This window comes from Pseudophryne corroboree, chromosome 1 (genome assembly GCF_028390025.1).
Source record: "Pseudophryne corroboree isolate aPseCor3 chromosome 1, aPseCor3.hap2, whole genome shotgun sequence".
Lineage (NCBI taxonomy): Eukaryota > Metazoa > Chordata > Amphibia > Anura > Myobatrachidae > Pseudophryne > Pseudophryne corroboree.
Genome location: NC_086444.1, coordinates 993,548,874 through 993,566,226, shown reverse-complemented (window position 1 = coordinate 993,566,226; position 17,353 = coordinate 993,548,874). Strand labels below are relative to the sequence as shown.

The following is a 17,353-nucleotide window of genomic DNA, read 5'->3' as shown; positions in this document are numbered from 1 at the left end:
AGGACATATAAATATATAAAACAGGCACTCCCCGAAAAATAAATCAGAAAAAATTAAGTTCTTGGTGCCAAGTGTAGTGTGAGCAAAAAAATAGACGGTGCTCAGGATTTGTTGAACTAAAACAAGGTGGATGTATTGTGTATGTCAGCAACGTTTCAGACACAAATGCCCTTTCTCAAGTTGTTACAAGCTGTAACAGCTTGAGAAAGGGTAATTTGTGCCTGAAATGTTGCTGACATGCTCAAAACATACACCTAGTGGGGAATGTAATAAGGTGTGAGGATCAGGAAGTGAGAGATTTTGTCATTTACATGGTAAGACCAAGTTGATTTTGCCATGTAAATGATTGCCACTTTAAAAAATCAGGAGAACTCTCATAAAATCTCTCACTTCCTGATTCTCACACCCTATTACACCCTCCCCCCTTCCTTATTTTTGCTCAAGTAAGCCATAGTTCAGTCTATTTTTTGCCTGCTATAGAAAGTGTTTACATAGACAAAGAAAAGAAGCAGGCACTGAAATGGAATGAGAACTTATCTTAAATAAAGTGAAGGCTCAGCAACAATGTTTCGAAAATCCAACTCTCTTCTAAATCTTGTAAAGAGTTAGATCCCTGAAACGTCGCTGTTGATCCTTCACTTTATGTAAAATAAATACTCCTCTGGGTGCCTCCACAATACAGTGAACATAGAGAACAAGGGGTGCGGCACTCCAAGCGGCGAAAAGACAGTCAGTCAGTCAAGTTGTGAAGACGACGTTTCAATGCTGTTTACTGAAGCATTTTCATCAGGTCACCCCTTGTTGTATGTATGTATGTATGTGTATATATATATATATATATATAAAATGTCCTGTTGTCCGGCACTCCCTTCTGGATAATACAATACTTGCTGCGGTGCCTTCTTAAGCTCCGTAGAGCTATGATATTGTAGGCAAATAAGCGGCACTCACCAGGCTTCTTATAAGTAAGTAAAACGGTCCTTTATTTGATCAAATAAAGGACCGTTTTACTTACTTATAAGAAGCCTGGTGAGTGCCGCTTATTTGCCTACAATATATATATATATATATATATATATATACAATTTTATTTTCCATGTATTATAAAAAGGCTGTATGATGCTACAGTATTGAAGACGTAATAATTCAGATTTATCTCCGAAAAATGAATACAGAAAACTGAAAGCTTTAATTGTAAACATATTTGCTGTCTTTATACCTATTAGGTAACATTCTCCCCAAAAAAAACAAAAGAAAAAAAAACAACAAAAAACATATTTAATACACTCAGTCTCTTCCATGCTCAAAGGTGAGCAGAAATAAAATGAAGAACACAGTGCTGTGAATAGCAATAACATGATATAGGAAAGCATTCATGTACACCAAAGTGTTTCTTTTATCAGATGGGGAGAAAAGTCTCAGATCATTATACATTACAATGCACTTTTGATCAACATACATAATATCATCATCAAGGTATTTTCAGGCTTTCTGATCTGTTTAACAGAAAACAAAAGTATATTTTAATAAAATACCCAAAAGTACTACTTTTTAGAAAACAAAAATCTTTTTTAAGGTTACGTCTCGATACTAACAAATGTTATGCAACCGTTGCTGCCTCAGCTAGCAGTAAAGTGCAAGATACGCTGCCACATTTAATTTATAACCATGCTTATAGCATCATTTACAGAGGTCATGTACCTCGGTACTGCTAGAGGGGTATTTAGCTTACCTTTATGATAACTGATAAATATTTCTTAGTAAGTTTGTTAAATTAATGTTGAGTCCCTTTGTTATAATGTATCAAAGTGCCTTGTGATTAGCTTGTCTCGTTCAAGCCCAGTTTCCTGTGGGATGTAGCAAAGTTTATATTTGTAATTCACAACGTCCCTCTGTGTCAGTCCAAACAAGGATGAATTGGTGCCTGAGAGATAACCGCCCAGTGCAAGACACGTGGACTCTTGCTCAGTTTTCTGACAATGATAGTTCTCCAAGTGTCATCGCACCAAGTGTACTGCAAGTACTACTGCATATAACAATGAATTCTACCAGCAAGTGAGCTCATCTGACGGCATAATAGTAATGAGAAGATAAATAGACAATACCCTTATAAAGCAGCTGGTTGGTTAAATGAAAGTAAATAAAGTTTATGGAAAAGGCGTTAATCTAATATTTTGCATCATATTTCGTCTCAAACCTTTATGTGAACACAATTTGCGCCATGCAAAGAGTAGCCAGAGCTATGTAAGCTGAACTGTCCATTATGGCATTCTCAGTGGGCTGTCTGAGCCTAGTGACAGGGTTGTGAACACCGACACAAAATAAAAAAACGATTTCCTTTGGAGATGTCACACCTTTTCATTTAAGAACTGTAGATGGCCTAAATTTCCAGTAAATTATTCCCAAAGACCCTAACAGGCAAATCAAACCATATATTTGACCATTTGGAACAAGTCTGTGGCAATTGTGTGGAACACAGCAGCAAAACACCTGTGATAATCTGCATGAGCAACTTTTTGAGAATCCCAGCAGTGTCATTTTTAATTAAACAAATATGACATAGGGCCAGATTTAATTAGCCTTGAATCAGTGCCGGGGGCTATTCAATTGCAGCCTGCAATGAGACCACATTCTGCACTTAGGGACTAATTCAGAGTTGGCTGCTAATGCAGCCGCATCTCAGTTTGCTGTACATTGGCAAAGTGCGCACATGCAGCATTACGCCTGCACAGCCATTCACATTGCGGGCACAATCCCGAAGGATGCGTCCGCAACATGATTGACAGCAGCGGGAGTTGGGTGGGCAGCAATGCAGCGCTTCGCGGGTGTGGCGAGCAAAGTGGGGGCATGCTGGGAGCATTTCTAGTGCAGCTGTGTGACGTAACATGCAGCCGCTATGATTAAAAAAATGGCGGCGGACCGCCTGACAGTGCAGCCAGGCTGCGCTGGCAGGGGTCAACCTTAATGTGAAGTGTCCGCACAGTGTGAGGCGGTGCCACACATGCTGGGCGTCCTCCAACATGTGAGGAGATGGATGCAGATCTTGCTGCGTATCTCTGAATAACCCCCTGAATGCAAATTTCTGTTCATCCACTCCCGAGGCTTGAACAGAAATCTGCCATAAATAGGCCCTTTGCCCTTAATGTTGCCGTCACACGTATGTATTAACCATAAGCTCCGGGCACTTATCCCGGGTTAACACGTGTAAGCTGTGGAAAAAGGCTTGTAATTGGATAGCTCTGGGAATAAAAAGTTCAAGGCAACAAGCCCTTTTCCTCGCTCGCTACGTATCAAGCCTAATTGAATCCAGACCTTAATGTAACTCTTTTACCTTAGGCCCGTGTCTAAGAAGTGGGTTGAAGTACAGTGCAAAGAAATATGACAATAAGGGTGTAATACAGCAAGTAGCTCACACTATGGTACAGCATGAAAATGGGAACAGCAACCCTGTATGTATGCTGGAACGATTACAACGTCCCCAGCCAATAGCCAGCAATGGTAAGACAATTCATTCACATAAATGGACTTGGGGAAACTAGTTCAGCTTATACCAAAGCATTGTATCTTACACTGACTGAGCTGCATATGGGGGATAATTCCAAGTTGATCGCAGCAGGAAATTTTTTAGCAGTTGGGCAAAACCATGTGCACTGCAGGGGGGGGCAGATATAACATGTGCAGAGAGAGTTATATTTGGGTGGGTTATTTTATTTCTGTGCAGGGTAAATACTGGCTGCTTTATTTTACACTGCAATTTAGATTGCAGATTGAACTCACCCCACCCAAATCTAACTCTCTCTGCACATGTTATATCTGCCCCCCCCTGCAGTGCACATGGTTTTGCCCAACTGCTAAAAAATTTCCTGCTGCGATCAACTTGGAATTACCCCCATGGAGCGAGCTTTGCTTGTGCAAATACTTTCACCTTCCAATAAGAACTTGCAGTCTACTGTAATATATACATTATTACATTATTACTGGGCTTCACACCATTATGTCAACACTTAATGTGAAAAACTGATCATATATTTTCTTATGAAGGGATAAAACATTGTAAATATGGCAAATAAGAAAATAAAATTATGTGTTTATAATAAGGACAGTAGTGCAGAAAATAACTAATTAATAGCATTTAAAAGAAGTTTAGAACTAGTTACTGATATTAATTGTGTAATGTAATGAGCATTTTGCAGCTGTGGAACAATAACTACAGAGGTGTCTGATTGGGAACTACAAGCAGTTACTGAGGGTTGGGTATATTATGCTGGCTACTGGGATCCCGGCAGCAGAATGCAGGTTCTATTCCCACTCTATGGGTGTCGTGGACAATAAAGTGGGAACAGACCCTGTGGGTCGGCATTCCGACTGCCGGCATTTTTAGCGTTTGGGATCTCAGCGTCGGCGTGCTTACCGCCAGGTTCCCGAGCCCGGTAACATAACCGCATCCGTTACTGATTTAGCATTACACATTCCCTCAGAGTACGCTTACAGTGAAGCCCTGCTGAGCAATACAGCGCATGCAAGTGGACCCTTTCATTTAAATATTACAAATGATTTGTTTGTCAGTATTACAGGCATTATGCAATGTAAACTAAACTGTTGCTGGATGAAGCAAACGTACTGGGGGTTATTCAGAGCTGGTCGCAGATTTTGCTATTTTAGTTAAATCTGTGACCACTAAAATCACATGCTGGGGGCCTCCCAGCACAGGGTAAGGCTACCCAGCATGTGTGGCGCCACCCCGCGATCGCAATTCAATTAGAGGCACCGCTACCATGTTTCCGATCGCAGTAAAATGGAGGTGATGTCATCGTCCGACCCAAAAAAACGGCCCTGACATGCTTGCGTTTCTTGGTGCACCCACCTCCCCCAACACCACAGCGCCGTCCCTGGATGCCCGCTGCCAGTCAATCATGATGGGATTGCATCCTTCCGCGATGCGATCGCATAATGATTTGAACTGTAGCAGCTGAGCGTACGCAGATGGCTCAAATGCATCCGTTTGTGCGAATGCAGCGGCTGTATCAATATCTTAATAAGGCCCACAATCACTGAATTTACTTCTGGGTGCTAGTAGAGATGCCATTTAATGAACTTCGCTTGTAGGATCTTCTGTGTATGGTTAGGTTGTGTGTTCTACTGAGCTTGAAGCCAGGGGAACATGATGGAAGTATAGAAATTCCGGGGGAGCCCAGCAGGGACAGCGATGTGTACACAAGGGTATCAGCAGATGAAAGCAGAGTATATATTCCGTACTGCCCAGGACCTCAGGTGGAGATAACACAGAACTATCGTTCAGCTGTTCTGGGGGGTTTCATTTCTTCACAAGAGTTAGCTGTAAATAACATATTACCTCTCATCATATATATATATATATTCCATCAAATGATCTTAGATAAATATGTGTTTTTGTAAAGGATTTAAAATGACACAAGCATTGATCCACAAAAGGGGATACCTACCAAATAAACTGTCGACATATGTACATCTAAGTGTGTCAGTAACATTGGTCTTCTCGCTATCAGAAGCTAAATAATCTCAATCAAAGGAATTATATTGTTCCTGTAAAAGGGAAACATGAAATAGTGCAAGACAAAGCACTGTGCAAAACTGCCTCCTCAGCTCCTACACCCTTAGTGGGTGTCCTATCTGTTTCCACTGATAAAACTCTGTTTAGTACAAAAAGGTACCCACTGCATATTTACTACATGTAACCCTTCCTCACTCTTCTTACTCATACTTTGTTATAGACAGTCCTGAATATCATGTAGAAGGTGTGCTGTATTCTTAGCCCTGTCACATTAGGTAGTTATAGCTGGTTGCTAAGTGTACGTACAAACAAGTCGCAGAACACAATAGCTGTAGAAACATTGTTTCATCAGCTCAGCCTAGTGAGCCCTTGACCTGTTTTTCCAGCAGGAAGATCCTTAAGTGAGGGGATTAAAAAACTTCATGCAAAAGCATGTCTGAGTCACTCCTAAGCAGCCGGCGGAGCTGCCGGTCACACATCCGGCCCTGTCTGTCAGACGGGACGCACTGCATGTTTACATCTGTCAGCAGCTGCTGGAAGACACAACTACCACAGCTCATTTCCTGGAATACAACAGGACAGCAAGGGGTTAACTCACACAAGCTTCTTACTGTACCTGCCATGATCTGTAGCATCATGGAAAACTGCATAAAGGAACAAAAACACCGAAAATAAGATGTGATTATGCCAAAAAAATACACAGACTTTTTGGCGTACTTTCTTGAATGTGTGAATTATTCATTTGACCTATATTTTCTTACATATTCATTTAAATGCTGTAAATAATCCTTATAATTTGCTTTTTTTCTCAATTAAATGTATATAGAAAGTGTACCTTCAGTAAGTCTCCAGACAGTAAAGGCAGACATTTTTTGTTGTGAACAAATATTCAATAAGGAGCATCAATTCACCAGGACAAGTGATGTCACAGGGTCCTGGCGTTACCAGGTGCAGTGACAACTGGTGCGCCCTCCACACTGCTCCCCCCCATGCGGCCGGCCACAAAGGGGTGTGGTCTAACAAAAGCGGCGTGGTCTCGCGGAGACTGGGCTGAGTGCAGCGCCGACTCTTCATGTGTGACAGGAGCCGAGAGTGCTGCAGGTGAATATCACACTGCAGAAGAGGCGGCACTTTGGTGTCACCCCTTTCAAGGGTGATGCCTGGGTGCGGGCTGCACCCCACATGTGACACCACTGGTCCTACTGATCCGATTTGCTGCATTCTCAAAATGGCAGGCTCTATTGAGCATGGGGAACCAATGCTCTTAATCCTTTCAAGATGATTTAAAGAAACTAGATGAACAGAGAATCCTAGTAACACCACTCTGACAAATAAATAACACGAACAGTGTAAGGCAAAACTTACGGTGTGGAACTGTGACCAACCAGACAACCCCAATACTAAATTACCTGTAATTGATATATTTCATTATATGATGAATGCCTAATCCACAGGAGCAATTACTTTATATACAGGGTAAAGTAAAATGTAGGTGTGCTAGCAAATCATTCTTTGTAACATCTTTCTCTCTTTAGCATTACTGAAACACATTAATAATTATTGTAGACCTGGTGCAGTAGCACGCAGTTCTAATATTTTATCAAGGTTATGAAAAAAAAATAAAGGAAATATGATATGTCTTACATAAATAACAAGAGATTTGTGGTGGAGTGGTATAGAGATTGGAAACATAATGTATACATTTCCATGGTTATTATGGATTTGGCGACATTCAGAGTGTATGTAAATATACTCATTAAGCATCTTGTTACAGCTGAAACTCTCTAAATACTCTGTGTATGTGTTGGGGTGAAACGCGTTTCTCTTTCAGGCAGATACACTCCTATGAGTGTAGCAAACACATGGAACTGTCACTGTAAGTGCAGACAGCAGCTCCTTATAGACATCTTCAACATAAGCAGAGGCATAGAGAGCCAGCAGCTTTATATGTAGAAGTATGCAGTAGGTTACCTCTCTGATTACTTAATTAAGCAGCTTAATGTAAATGCAATAAGTATACGCACAGAGCCCAATAACTAATCTTGCTATTGATATACAGTACACATTTTCATACCTTTCAAACTTATATTTTGCAGCAATGTATACCTGCCGGGTATCTGAGACAGAATAAGGGTGCCCTTAAACAGTTTTTGCCCTTTCTGTCAGTCCAAGGTAAGCAAGGAAGGAGTGCTTCGGTGTAGTGGCACCAGGGGGTGCCGTCTGAGGTCTGGGAGGATGGAATGTGACATTACAATGGTTCTTAGGGAACAGCATTGTTAAGGGAATGAGATGAGCAAATTCTGAGTTCTGGTACCTATCGAAGCATGATAAGTTACCGTTTACTGCAAAGGCTTTAAGTGCTAGATGTGTCTCCATGCCACTGCTTTGAGCAGCAGAGATGGCCACAGTTTGGAGGGCCTGTGAGGCAGACATGGCAGAGAGAGGTGACAAGAGGCTTCTAGAGTCATTGATAGGGAGCAAAGGAGTAGCCTCTCTCTGGTTTGTGGTCTGGATTTTTTTCTCCTCTTCCAAAAATTCACCACTCTGGTGCTTCTTGACATGACGGCTGAAGACAAAAGGGTGGGTGGTCTTAAACAGGCACTCCTCGCAGCTGAAGGTCTGGCGGGGAGAGTGCTTGAGTTTCTTGTGCAAATTGAGATTGTCTTTGCGCTTGCAGCTATAGCTGCACTGGTCACAGTGGAAAGGGCGCTCTCCTGTATGGACGCGCACATGCTCAATCAGCTTATTGGCCGTCTTTGAGAGGTAGCCACACTGATCGCACTTGTAATGGTTCCCGAGCCGATGCTCACGGATGTGTACTTCCAGCTCCAGCTGGTTTGCCTTAACTGACTTGCAGATCCGGCACTTGTACTCCATCTTGTAGTGCGTCTTCAAGTGACATTCCATGGCTGCAGGGCGGTTAGTGGAGTAAATGCAGAAGGGGCACCTAGTAACAAAACAAATAAAGAAAACAATGTAGACATATTAGTTTCTGCAGGCTGTTTCGCCCTCAATAACACATTGATTTGCATTGATCATCTGATGGCTGCCAACTCCTCAAAGTCATTTCTACTTAGAAATTTTGGAACAGTTATGGAATCCTATCAATTTTTAATCACATATTATTTACAAAAGATTTTATCTACGAAAATGAAATAATTAGCTCAATATGGCAGCGCAGACCACATATAGCTGGGGGGTTAAAACATAAGCCCAATAGCACCTTTAATGTTGCAAGTAATATGTGCCATGGCTGCCTGCTCCCCGGATGCAGCATTCAGCTCCCTTTCCTGTATAAGCGCACCCTCAGACTCCTGTGTAACTAGCCAATGGGAGTATGGGGGGCGGGCTTATACAGTAAGGAGAACTGAAGCTGAGTGTTGTGTCCTGGGTGTAGCACCAGCTGTGAATCACAGTGTGACCGATCCCTGGGGACAGACAACCATAGCACATATTACATGCAACATTAAAAGGTACTATTAGGCTTATATTTTAACCCCCCTTAACCCCGCCCTTTCACTTCTGCATTGCAGCCCATGGGAAGCAGCTCCCACTCATTAGCATTATGCAGGACAAAGGGTCTCAGGAACTCAGCCTTTCACATTACTACTCAGGACCAAATTACAATCATTTTGCATGTTACTATAGTTGAGTCGTGGTAACAAGGTGCTAAGGTATAACTGATATGGTTGGTTTTAGTCAAAAATGACTGCCCACTGTTTTCATTTACAAATGAGAAATGGGATACAAAAGTGACCTGGCTGTGTGGTAAACCTTTGTAGGTGTAAGGCAGCTTTCAGAGTACACATGTGGGTGGCAGTGAGGCAGCATAACTATAGTGGAGCTGGAGAGAACGTTTACTAGAATATGGGTAGTGACTGGTGCAAACCATGACAGGTGCTGAATAGTATTCAGGCAGTGCAGATAAAAGTTTCATATTTAAGGATATGCGGAAACAAACCAACATACCCTGTCTTGTGTGTATAGATGATAATAATAATAATAATAATAATAATAATGTGTGTATGAGTAATGTAGTAATAATAGTATATACAGTAGAATGTATAGAGGTCTATTTACTAAGCCTTGTAGAGAGATAAAGTACCAGCCAATCAGTTCGTAACTGCCATGTTACAAGCTGTGTTTAAAAAAAATGACAGTTAGAAGCTGATTGGTTAGTACTTTCTCTCTCTCCAAGGCTTAGTACATAGCGGGTCATTCCGAGTTGATCGCTCGCTAGCAGTTTTTAGCAGCCGTGCAAACGCTATGCCGCCACCCACTGGGGAGTGCATTTTAGCTTAGCAGAAGTGTGAACGCATGTGCAGCCGAGCTCTGCAAAAACAGTTTGTGCAGTTTCTGAGTAGCTCTGAACTTACTCAGCACTTGCGATACACTTCAGCCTATTTGTGTCCGGATTTGACGTCATACACCCGCCCAGCGAACGCCCACACACGCCTGCGTTTTTTCACACACGCCTGCGTTTTTTCAGACACGCCTGCGTTTTTTCAGACACGCCTGCGTTTTTGCAAACACTCCCTGAAAATGGTCAGTTGACACCCAGAAACGCCCCTTCCTGTCAATCTTCTTGCGTTTTTCCAAACACTCCCTGAAAACAGTCAGTTGCCACCCACAAACACCCTCTTCCTGTCAATCTCCTTGCGATCGACCGTGCAAACGGATCCTTCGCACAAACCCGTCGCTGACCGGCGATCCACTTTGCAGCCGTCCGTCGCGCCTGCGCATTGCTTATGCATGCGCAGTTTGCCTCTGATCGCCCTCTTTTCGAAAACGCAGCCTAGCGATCAGGTCTGAATTACCCCCTTATACTCTAATGAGTAGCCTCTAATCTGAATGTGTTTTCTTTTGCATTTTGTATATTGAGACATCTTTTTAATTGTACTTTGCTCCTCTGTGTATGCTGAAAAACTAAATATATAACATTTAAGAAAGGATCCTGGTTAATGTGGATACTGATTATATGTGTTGTGGTAAACATCAATTAATCCATGTAAACATTAGAAGGGGGGGGGGGTGTAACTGTAGTGGATAACTGCCAGTGTAGCATGCTTTACTGTCATAGTGCAAATAATAACTGATGTTCATGTAATATTTGTTTAAACAATATGGCTGATTAATCATGTCTTTCCGCATGTGGTATAGGTTTGTGGTACACATCATGGTATGGGAGCAGAGCTGTAGGCCTTAATAAAAAAAAAGTTGCAACCGTGTCGGCACTGTCACACATCTGTCCAACCACTGCAAGCAAGAAGGGGCTGGGGATATACTGTATAATGGGTTTATATGATTACAAACTGTATACAGGTGGTGTGCACAGGGTGAGTAATGCCATGCAAGTGACTTCACAACTGCAGGAAACAATTAATAATGAAATAATAAAATATAGTCATTAATTTCAACCATACAGATGTAACCGCGCTCATCTATTCTGCGGTTATTCGCACACGTGACTAAATTTCTGCAGCAAGAGTGCCTTATTTATGGGCACGTACTGTACATATATTCGCTCCCACGGTACACAGACAATACATTACCTAGTCGCGGGAGCGAATAGTCGTGTGTACGCATTGTGGCAACGATGAACGTTGCTACATCTGTACCTCCAGAATTAAATAATAAAGACAGACTAGAATATAAATACCTAATATATCGCTTTGTAAAAAAAATGGCCTTAAAGCATTTCACATTTTTCTGTCAAAAATGAGGATTTATGTCATTTTACCTATAAAATTAATATGTTCTCACAACACGCACCAGTAGGGGGTAAATAGGTATGATATGATTATCTGTGTATACCACTTTTAGAATATGGACATACATAATAACTAAATAATTAGTTGTTCCTGCAGAAAGCATTTCAAAGTTAATAGAATTTGGTAGGTCAAATGAGCCAAAATATTAAATGTCTATCCACTGTTATGTCCACAGATAGCAACAACTACACTACCTATAAAATTACAGAGGATTTCTAATAAAGGGGCCCATTTATTAAACAATATTTGCTGCTATTTCCCCAAAATCACCCGTTTTCTGTGATTAGCTGCAAATATTAAATATCCCTGCAATGTATGTAGGAAGGACCTCAGCAGATATCTTCAATACGTACTGCGATCCCTTCATTCCCACTGGCAGCCGCAACCACCATAGGTTTCTACAGAGAATGCAATGCTGCCCGATTTACCAATATCTGGAATGTGAAGCATGCCCATTATTGGCCCCTGCAGCTACTGCCATCTAAACATGGATTACCCCATCTGTGTCACCCCTGTCTGTCTGCCCCTCCCCTTAGAATGTAAGCTCTCACGAGTAGGCCTTCTTCCCTCATGTGCTTATCTTTTCTCTTTAATAATCCTCAACTGCCCAAATCCCGCAGTTTTTTGGCCACCTTGGAACTTATCTCTATGTCATTTACTGGTGTAGTTATGCCTAGTTACCCTGTACTTGTCCTATATGGTCTTCAACTGTAAGTCACTGTTTTTCTGTTTTGATTATGTGCATATGTACTCTGTAATTGGGCGCTGCGGAACCCTTGTGGCGCCATATAAATAAAGGATAATAATAATAATACTATTAGCCTATTGTCACCTATGGCCCATCGGGGGTGTAGTACCAGAGGGTTTCCACAGAACCCTCCGCAGGCAATGGCCATAGCGCATGCACGGTCATAGGGGACAGCGCAGCACCCAGCACACAGAGCACATCACAGGGACAGGCTCCTTGTCCCTGCCTGTGCCGGGTGATACATTCCCCCGATGTGATTGCATTCTTGGGAGGTAACATTGTGCCCCGATTGCATTGGAAATGTGATTTTTGATAAATGCTCTGCAAAGAAACGAAACTTTTCCTCATTGGATTTATAATGGAAGAAGCTGCAAAACCGACCAGTATCACAGTCTGTTATTCAGTGGATTCTAATGAATAAGTTCCAATGAATAATCAGGCATATAACATACTCTTGTTGCAACAGTTATGAATATCTATATACAGTGATGTGTGGTCAGGGTAGGCGGAGCCTCACCTGTCATACTCCAGTAGTGTTTTGAGTATAAACATGATTAGAATAATATAAAGAAGATATTTATAACTTATAAATATCATCTTTGTATTACTCATATCATCTTTGTGTTATTGTAGTAATTTTATAGTCAAAACTCACCACTAACCCATATATATGTGTGTAAATCTGGCTTTTATACAGATGGAGCCCTGCTCATCTATCCCTTTAATAGGATTAACTGAGACTGGGCAGTTGGACTTAATCCCCTGCTGTAATAACTTAATCCCCTGCTGTATTGTTCTCTCTGTATTGTATTGCATCGGAAAACAATAGATGAAAGGCTTATGCTAACAAGCCTTGGGGCACCTAGGCGCAGCAGGGAAGGCTAGATGAGCAAGGCTCCATCTGTACTTCTCCCCAGCCACTGACCTGACCGCTCCTCACAGTCTTTATATATATATATGTATATGAATAAACATCAACGTGGGGCAGATTTAGCTAGCCGGGGTTGTTTTGTGCAGTCCCTTCTCATGGGTACAGAGACCCACCATCAGCCCTGCAAGCAGCTCCGAGGCAGCAATTAATGCGTATCCCTGCTCCCACCCTCTGGATTGGCCATGTAACACAACCTGCAGCCATTTGAATCTGCCCATGTTTGTTACCATATGGTACCATATAGCATATCTCTATAGAAATAATGATACTAAATACAACAGAACATTACGTATGCTTAACACAGGAAAAGTTTTTGTACTTGCTTTCCTTACTTGAGCCCACCGGTAGGGACTGTGTGGCATTTTTTGTGTTCTACTAGCTGCTCCGGGGTCTTCATGAACTTATGACACACATCGCACTCATACATTCGAGTGATCAGGTGAATCTGCAGGTGCCGTTCAAACATTGTTTTCGTTTTGCAGACAAAATTGCAGAACACACATTCAAATCCTGTAATTTAAAAGGACACTTTAGAACAAGACCAAAGTAAAAGTTTGTATTTTGCTTTTATGCAGGAATTATTCTCTAGATAGAACATATAGCTTGTTGGAACCTGTGAATAACTGGCTATGTGTGTGTAGTAGCTTACTGTACAATTCATCATCAGCATTCTTTATCTAAATCTAAGTTTCAATAACTGAATAGGACGACTTACCATCCGCTGCAAACGGACATCGCTGCCAACATAAGCTGGGTACACACCTCAACGACGGTGCGACCCAGTGACGTAGCGATGCAATGTAATGATATATTACATCGCTGTACACACTACATGATCTGCTGCATGATGAACACTTCATGTAACAATCATCATCCGTGGAATCTTCCCATTGGTCGTGCAGAACATCCAAGAGAATGCGACTCCCCAATTCATTGCTTGATTTGAGGTTACACACTATACGATAGTCTGTGCGATCTGGAGCTGATCGCAGCATTGTCCAATATATCGTATAGTGTGTACCCAGTTTAAGAAACTTGTCCAATCCTTGTACGGTAGTGAGGACATAATACAAAGATCATCTAACTATATAATGTAAGGAAAATATTTGTTATTATTTCTTTTATGATGTAGCTTGATGCAGACCGTATTGCAGACTTGATACGAACGCATTGCTTGATTAGTTTTATGTAGGTAACAAAGTCATATTTATACAAATATAAGCTATATAGAAATAGATGTAACCTGTTACTGGGGTTATAAATGACTAGACAGAGTAATCACAATGCTGCTGCATCTGTATGGGGAAGGAGGCTGCAGAGTGTTACACCGTCACATGATATACAATACACTACACACCCCCTGGCATGCCTAGTGTCTGAGTAATGCAGTCATTCCACAGTCTGTGTGGTGCATAGGGCACATTTCCCAGCCTGCCTAGCATCCATGTAGTGCTTTTACAGTGGGCTACAGTGCATAGCTGGAAGACTATTAGAGCTATATATGTCGCTAAATAAATGCATCAAGCATCTAAAAATGCTGCTAGCACTGACACATACTGGAGACTGGCCAATCAGAACCCCTGGTAGCCAGGGAAGAACTGCTACTGTCATAGGCTCTCTCTCATCTTTTTTTTATTTTTTTTAAACTGAGCTGTAAAATAAAGGAAGTGCTAACAGGTAACTGTAAAATAGCTTATTATATTTAATAGATGATTTTTTATTCCGAGTGGAAACAAGAATGTGTTATAATACAGTTGAGGCAAAGCATGTATCAGAGAGTATTAACAGGCCGCTGTGTTGGGATTACCTTTGTCTGACTTCTCTTCACTGCTAACAAAAGATGGGGTGCCAGGCCCTACAGAAATAACTAACAAGTTGTTTGAAGTCTGGCTCCTCAGCGGGGTGTCCGAGTCTTCTTTACTGTTGGCTGAGTCGCTAAGTGCAGACAATGAGGAGGAAGAGGGGCTTACTGATTCAGTGGGAGTCTTTCTTTCATCTCCTATGGACGGCGAGAACCAGAGAAAACAAACATATCCTAATTACTTCTTCATAGTAGTTTTATACCTTTCACAGTTATTGATCAGAATGAGGGAGGTCTCCAGGAGAGTGGATGGTAGCAGGGCGCAGCAGTGCAACCTGAGCAGCTCTAGTCTTGTATCATTTTTCACAACATTGGGAACTCTACACTGGCTTCTAATTGGCTTGTAGTAGCCAAATAATCACCAGCACGGTCACCAGTGATACAGTGACTGGCAACACCAGCGCTGGATTTGGAGGATGACAAGAAGAACAATGTAGTTCTAGAAGTAGTGGGGATTACTGTTAATGCTGTTCATAGCAATGGGCACTACCACAGCTGGCATATGACTGGACACTACTTACTACTGCAGCAGGCATATTTCTGGGCACCAGTACAGCTGGCATTACTGACCAATACTACTAGTGGCATATCACTGAGCATTTCTATGCTGCTTCCCTACATATTACTGGGCATTGCCACTTACACTGGATTATTACCGGGTATTACTCTTCTGGCTGCAAAATCAACACCTTCTGTGGACAACTTTTCTAGATGCCAATTGTTTGTTTTTTTTACAATTTTTTTATAAGGGAGGGAATCAGTCACAAACAGCATCCATGTCGTCGAAACTACGCATTTCGGAGAAAATCTCCTTTTTCAAGCTTGGACGACATGGATGCTGTTTGTGACTGATTCACTGTTGAACTCCCTACTTAACCTCCAAGGAAACAAGCCTTTTGTGGTGGTGCCGTGTTATCTTACCGGGACCCTATTGATTTTTTATAAAAGCTCTTTGCCCACCGCAAATCCTCTAGAGGGTGAGAAATCTATTTGGGATCAGTGCAATCATATCTGCTGTATATACTTTTCTGTGTTTTATTGTAGTATCATTAAAAAGTGTGTTTTTTATTATAACACCTTGGTATTCATCTTTGTTATAAGGGCGCCTATGCACATATTTTATTTTTTCTCATTTGACAATACCAGTAGGGACGTGGTGTTCCCTTATTTATATGTGACGGCTGCCCTTTTTAACATTTATTGTGCATTTTAGAATATTTATTACTCTTTGGCCTCTGCCTGATTGACAGGTAGAGGTGTTCGCAGTCAACACAGCGTTGCTGGGGGGAGGGGACGTGGTGTTGGGTGGGCATGGGAAATGGAGGAGAGTCACATGCGACGTCACATGCGGCCACTGTAACCCGGAAAATAGCCAGTCTGCACCTGCCTTCACAGCCTGGTTGCAGAGGCAGGGGCATTCGCAAATCAGCGATGCGATTGCAATTCTGCCATTTACATGCTGGGCAGCCTTGCCCTGTGCTGGGTGCCTCCCAGCCTGCAATTTTATCATTAGCAGTTTTACAATCTTAGCTAAACTGCTAATGAAGCTGAATGAGGTCCTATATACATTATGCAAAACCTACAGTATATGCAAGAAACAATGGCATTAATTACTACAAATACCTAGTGTGTAGTATACTCGTAAGAGTGGAGAATTTTGGAAGATATAAAGAGCTTTGAAGTTACAGTATGGATCAGTATGGCAGTGATGATTATGGGGGAAGGCGGAGCACCATTTGGCTAGCCAGGGGCGGCTGGCGCATCCCGTGTAACAAAGCTCAGCCACCCTGTTATCTTCTAATGCAAATGAAAGTTTGCTAAGTGGTTTAGAAGACTTTCGAAAAATAAGCCGATATGTATTTCTTCCTTACAATAAATATATCTAAATGGCAGATGACAATAGTAAGACGGATGTGGGCTGATTACAATATGTTCCTCTCATTCCCTTTAAGGCCGACTTCTGCCAAGTACACCCCATTGCTGCGAAACCACCTAGCCAATCGCGATAAATACTTCAATGATGCATATGGTTTCCTCCACTTGATGGGTACTGAAACACTTTGTGACAAAGGTGTGTAACCAACATTTCCCATGTGGCAGACACTTAGGGGGTCCTATGACCAGTATGGTTCGACAATACTCTCTCCAGCTCCTACATCCAATGACTATCTGGATAAACTTCATTGTAAAGGATACTACTTGTAATGCAGCTGATAGGAAAGGCCTTGGCAGACGCCCAATCAGAGGCATCAATGACCTTGAAATATACTGTCACACTTCTCCAGGAATAATCTTTGGCTCAAGGTGCTGCCAGTAGGGAGCATAGACTGACTGCATTAGTTTTAGAGCATCCGACCCCGTGGTTCTTTTACCTGGGAAAGGAGATTAACCCCATCCCAAGCATAGATCTTGGAGTTCTTATTGAAATAAACAATTTGTAGTTGTTTTTTTTTAAATTTAACACAAGATTTTTAGTACTAACAAGCTAGCACATAGCTGCCAGGGACACTGC

At 41.9% G+C, this 17,353-nt stretch overlaps 1 protein-coding gene across 4 annotated transcripts in view; it reads right to left on the bottom strand.

Annotated features, from left to right (window-relative positions):
• Positions 1-1,170: 1,170 nt before the first annotated feature.
• The window catches only part of ZNF827 (zinc finger protein 827), a 524,965-nt gene continuing 508,782 nt past the window's right edge, over positions 1,171-17,353 (bottom strand). For 2 of the 4 annotated variants that reach the window (XM_063920595.1, XM_063920596.1), the window contains 3 exons: positions 14,788-14,979; positions 13,313-13,490; positions 1,171-8,477 (listed from right to left, as the gene is read on the bottom strand). In XM_063920595.1, the coding sequence (XP_063776665.1) occupies positions 7,670-8,477; positions 13,313-13,490; positions 14,788-14,979 (1,178 nt within the window). In that variant the 3' untranslated portion in view covers positions 1,171-7,669. Of the gene's footprint in view, positions 8,478-13,299; positions 13,491-14,787; positions 14,980-17,353 lie in introns of all 4 variants that reach the window. The other 2 variants (XM_063920597.1, XM_063920598.1) reach the window with 2 other exon arrangements.